Consider the following 6,000-nt stretch of genomic DNA (forward strand, 5'->3'; position numbering starts at 1 on the left):
CTGTGTCATTCATGAATCCTGCTTTCTCAACTGGCCTTAACCCCAGCAAGAGTCATTCTTTTGAAATTAGTCAGTATTCCTTATGTGCCCCTTTTGAGCCCCAGGATAATCCACTTTATGTAACAACATACTGCCTAAAGTATTGCTCTCGGGAGTACCATCTCCAAAGTCTGTCTAGCAGAATGTCCTGTAGTGATTTCCAAGTGCACATTTCTTAGCCTCCTCCAGACAGACTGATGTAAAACCTCAAAATCTGAGGAATCTTAGACTGATACTCTCATTAGCACCCTACATGAGTCTTAAGGACAGTATTGTTTTAAAGTCCTGCTTGGGAAGCACTGTGGAATAGAAGAAACATGCTAGTATTGAAAAGTCCCCAATTTGTTCTGCAAATTTGGATAAGATAGTAAGCGTTCCTGGGCCTCAATTGCCACATCTGCCTTCTTCCCTTATTATAATAATTTGAGAGCTTTGTGCATCTCATACTGCCCAAAAAATGTATGGTAGTTTACTTTGAATTACTGTGCTCTTTTCTGTATCTTCTGACCTGAAATTAAGTATTTAGTCCTCCAAGAATACTAATACATGTAGCATGGGCAGATTGGTTTTTAGTGCCATAATCACTGAAATAAGAGAAAATGTGTCTTCTTTTTAGCCCAGGGGATTCAGGACTTTCTCATACCTAGCATAAACCTTGAGGGATGGTGTTGCAGTTCCTTCTCTGTTTCCCTAACAAAGTGTAAAAATTTTGTTATGATGTCCTTTTGGTATAGTGCCTTCAAGTCCTTCCCCATTTGATTTCTAATACTAAAACAAGAGTTAACATAAATAACAGCTGCTTCCCTGGCAAGCGCAAGGGTCTGAGTTCAATTCCCAGTTCCGGAAAAAAAAAAAAGGATAAATAACAGCTGCTTAGATGGATTGGTTGCTCATGCCTATAATCAAGAATCTGAGTCAAGAAGGTCACTGTGAGTTGGAGACCAGCATGAGCTACATAGTGAGTTCAAGGCCAGCCTGAACTACATAGACCCTTAAAAAAAAAAAAAAAAAGATGATTGAACTCTGGCATTTCAGTCCTTAATATGAGTATTTTGAGATTACTTAATATGTCACAACTTACAAAGAAATAGTAATAATCGTAAGCTAATAGTAAATTCATAAAAATAAAAAGTGAGGAAAACTTAAGATTTTTTAATGTTATACTAGAAAGAAACTAACTTGTATTTATAATTGTTGTATATTTGTAATATACAACCCTCTGACCCTCTTTTCTAAGGCCATAAGTGAAATTTCCATCCTAGACTACTTAGCGAAATTTCAAAAAAAAATAGACTAGCAGAGTAGATTAAGAAACAAAATCCAACCATATGCTGCATATGAAAAACACACTTAACTCAATTGGAAACTCACAGATTAAGAGTCACAGGATGAATGCAATCCTCCATGCCACAGGAAATCAGAAAAAAGCAGGAGCAGATATCCTGGTTGCTGATAATATCAACTGCAAACTATCATCCAAAGAGATAAAGAAGGTCACTTCATACTTGTTAAGGGAAAACTGCATGAGATAACAACTCTAAATACATGCACCCACTGTAGGAGCAAACTCCTACATAAGACAAATTTTAGTGGACATGAGAAATGAAATAGTAACACAGTAGTAATGGACTTTTAACATGCCACTATCACAAAGAGATAGATAACCTAGGCAAAAATTCAGCAAAGAAATAGTAGAACTCAACCAAACTTGGAAAGAAATTGACGTGGTAAACCTTTACAGAATGTTTCACCCAGAAACAACAGAATACACATTCTTCTAGCTGCACATGGGACATCTCTAAAACAGACCACATACAAGCACACAGAGCACTCTTAAGTAAATGCAAAGGAATTTACATTATCCCATGCATACTATCTGATCACAGTGCAATAAAACTGGAAATTATTAACAAAAGAAACTACAGAAACACATGTAAATTAAATAACAACCTTCTAAATAACCAGTGAATCACAAATGAAATTAAAGAAGAAATTTAAAAATATTTACAATCAAACAAAAATGCAGGATACAACTTACTGACACCTGTGGGATGAATGAAACCTGTCTTAAGAGGAAAATTTATAGCAGTAAATTCTCACATTAGGAAAACAGAACAAGCCCAAATAAATGATCTTATGCTGCACCTCAGGCTCCTAGAAAAAGAAGAGCAAGTTAAGCCCAAAGCCCAAAGAAGGCAAGAAATTAATGAAGATTAGAGCAGAGGTTAATACACTGGGGATGAAGAAAACAATACAAAGAATAAATGAATCAAAGAATTGGTTCTTTGAAAGAATAAATAAAATTGATAAACCCCTAGCCAACATAATTTTAAAAAGGAAGTTACCCAGATTCATGCAATAAACATAAAAACCATGAAATCACTACAAACCTAGAGAAACTCATAGGATCATGAACACCTACTTCCGAAATCTTTACTCTCACAGGATGGAAAGTACAGAGGAAATGGATAGTTTCCTAGATACATATGAAATACCAAACCTTAGTCAAGAAGATATACAAACTCTGAATAACCCAATAATGAAAAACAAAATTTGGAAATGTAATAAAAAAAAAAAAAAAAACCATGTCCCATGGATTCATGGCAGAATTCTGCAAGAAATTTAGAGATTTCAGGCCATCTTTTTTCTGAGTCTCTTCAGTGAAATTGAAAGGGAGGCAATTCTGCCAAACTCATTCATGCAGTCAAGTATTATTCTGATTCCAAAACCAGAGAAAGAGCCAACTATAAAGAACTACAGGCCAATCTCTCTAACGAATATGTAGAACCAAGAACAAAAACTATATGATCATCTCAATAGATGCAAAAAGAGCTTTTGACAAAGCCCAACACTCATTCCTAATAAAAACCCTACAGAGAATCAGAGCAGATGGTCAATATCTCAACCTGATGAAAGCCATCTATGAGAAACCAACAGCCAACATCATACTAAATGGTCAAAAAACTAAAGGTCTTCACTTTAAACTCAGGAACAAGATAAGTATTTGCACTGTGTCCAATCCTATTCAGTATTGTTCTGGAAACATTAGCCAGAGCAATTAGATAAGAGAGAGAAAGAAAAGGAATAAGGATTAGAAAAGAAGTCAAATTTTAATTATTTGCAGATGACATGATGCTCTATGTAGAAGACACAAAAAAACTGCACCAAAAGTCTTGTAGATTTAATCACCAAATTAAGCAATGTAGCAGGATACAAAGTCAACACACAAAAATCAGTAGCATTTTTATACACACACAATGAACACACTGAGAGAAAAATTAGGAAAACCACACCTTTCACAATAACATCCAAAAAAAATGAAATACTTAGGAATCAATCTCACAAAGAACATGAAAGATTTATACAGCGAAATTTATGGTGCTCTGAGAAAAGAGATGGAAGAGGATTTGAGAAAATGGAAAAATATTCCATGCTCCTGGATAGGAAGAACCAAGATTGTGAAAATAGCCATGCTCCCAACATTATTATACAGATTGAATGCAATCTCAATTAAAATACCATTACTATACCTCAGAGAGCTAGAGAAGAATTTCCTCAAATTCATTTGGAACCAGAAGAGACCCAGAATATCAAAAGCAATCCTTGGAAACAAAGGAAAGACAGGAGGTATCACAGTCCCTGAATTGAAATTATATTCTAATGCTACTGTGATAAAGTCAGCATGGTACTGGCATAGAGACAGACCTGAAGATCAATGGAACAGATTAGACGGTGCAGACACAACTACAAACACATATAGCCATCTTATCTGTCATAAAGGGGCTAAACATGCTCACTGGAAGAAAGACAGCCTCTTTTAAGAAATGCTGCTGGAAAAACTGGCCTTCCATGTGCCAAAGGCTAAAACTAGACCCATAACTATCACTATGTACAAAGTCAAAATGTATCAGAGATTTAAATATTAAAACAGAAGCACTAAATCTTCTGGAGGAAAATGTATGTAGAAACCTTAAAGACAGGGTGAAGTAGAGTTCATGAACAAAAACCAAACTGCACAGGAAATTCAAAGAATCAACAACTGGGACCTCATCTTTTTGAAAAGTTTCTACATTTCAAAGCAAATCTCCAACAGAGAAAAAAAAAAAACCACACACAAATTAGAGATAGAATGGGAGAAAGAGATTTATGTGCATGTAAGCAGGATGGCTTGGACAAATGTGCATTTCTGCTGTTCTATAGGAAGGAGCAGTTAATGCTTAATGTGTTTTCTCTTTTTCAAATTGTAGTTTTTCTCTTTTCAATTTCTTTACATTTCTTTTTTTTCCATTTTGACATGAATATATCTGGTAATATGAATAACTATTGGAAAACAACACTATGTATTACAACAAATATTGTGAAATTCGTATTACTTTATTAAGTGAAATTCTGTATCACTTTTTTGTTTTCTCTTTTGTACTCTTGAAAAAATGATAATAGTTTTAGATATGACATGAAAATTTACCATTGTGATGTGAAGACTCAGAGCTTTCTATTCTGAGCCAAATATTTTGTTGTTACAGCCACAAAGTGGTGTCTTGTTCTGCAAGTCTTAAAGGTAATTAAGAGTGTACAGACACAAATTTAAACATACAAAACAGACATGAAGTATGTAATATTTAACCTTCTAGTAAGATAACATGGCTTTTTCACCACCACCAAGCAGTGTAGAAAGTGTAGCCAGTGCTAATGTTCTGTCTTTTTCTGATTATAGGGAAAGCAAGAAAGCTGTGCAGTTACCCCTCGGTTTCCCAAATCAAAAGATGAAGGATGGTTTTTGATATTAGGAGAAGTAGATAAGAGAGAGCTCATTGCTTTAAAACGAGTAGGATATGTTCGAAATCATCATGACGTTTCCCTTTCCTTTTATACCCCTGAAGTACCTGGAAGGTAAGCAGAACCTTACTAAATTTCCAAAAGAATTAAATTTTACTGTGATTTGAAAATGTTTGTCATCTTTTTTATGTTTTCACGTTTTAGGTATATCTTCACACTGTATCTCATGAGTGACTGCTACCTTGGCCTGGACCAGCAGTATGACATTTATCTCAATGTCACAGAAGCAAGCACTTCCACTCAGGTCACTGCAGAGGTCTCTGATGCCTTTGCTGACCTGGCATTGGAGTAACCTGACCGGGACTGTCTATTTGGAAGAAGTGGCTAAGTGTGGCTATTCAGTCATCTAAACAAAGTTGAATGACTTGGCGTTTGCCTTGACCAAATCAACTTCTAACCTCAGAACATCCAGGAAATTGATAGCGACTGCAGTACTGACTCCCGCAATGCAGTTAGCCGTAGTGGCCTTTTAACAAATGTCACCTCTTAATATTGTCTTTCTGGGGTTTTTGACATATAACATGAGCAAGCGTGTAGGATAATCTTTCAGTTTATATATATTTGAGGTGATATTTAGGAACTATCAAATTTCATATCTCAGAAGTTACTGTTTACATAAGCACTGGCTTTTTATGAAAAGGAAAACCTCACTGAGGTGTGACAGTGTAAGATTATAACTCTATGCCGTAAAATATGTAAATTAAAGGGGTAATATACAGTGTGTCTTGTTAGTGAATTTTAAACTTTGATCAACATAGTACAACATAATACTCATAAATGTCCATAATATATTCTGTAAAATTATATCAGAGTCCAGTGGTGATTAAAAAGAAAACAGAACATGGTAGTCTTAGAAAATGTGATACTATAACTGACAGAAATAAAATATATAGTCCTTCAAGATACACTGACTTTACTGTTCTTATTTTACTTTCTAATTATATCCTTTATTCCTCTTCTATTTTTCTTTCTCTTCTGTGTCAAGTTTACTTCTGTTTTCTAGTTTTTTGAATCTTATTCGTGTAGTAGTATGAATTAAACTGCAATATATTTTTTATGTTTACAAAATATAGGTAGATTTTTCACCTATGGTAATGAAGGAACTATCTCCATGTCCGGACAAAT

General features: G+C 34.8%; 1 protein-coding gene across 1 annotated transcript in view; it reads left to right on the top strand.

The window, feature by feature from the left end:
* Ascc3 (activating signal cointegrator 1 complex subunit 3) overlaps positions 1 to 5,778 on the top strand; it is a 382,010-nt gene extending 376,232 nt beyond the window's left edge. The window contains exons 41-42 of the mRNA XM_004648215.3: positions 4,754 to 4,929; positions 5,020 to 5,778. Of these exons, the coding sequence (XP_004648272.1) occupies positions 4,754 to 4,929; positions 5,020 to 5,167 (324 nt within the window). The 3' untranslated portion in view covers positions 5,168 to 5,778. The remainder of the gene's footprint in view (positions 1 to 4,753; positions 4,930 to 5,019) is intronic.
* Positions 5,779 to 6,000: the final 222 nt, after the last annotated feature.

This window comes from Octodon degus, unplaced genomic scaffold (genome assembly GCF_000260255.1).
Source record: "Octodon degus isolate 3935 unplaced genomic scaffold, OctDeg1.0 scaffold00362, whole genome shotgun sequence".
Lineage (NCBI taxonomy): Eukaryota > Metazoa > Chordata > Mammalia > Rodentia > Octodontidae > Octodon > Octodon degus.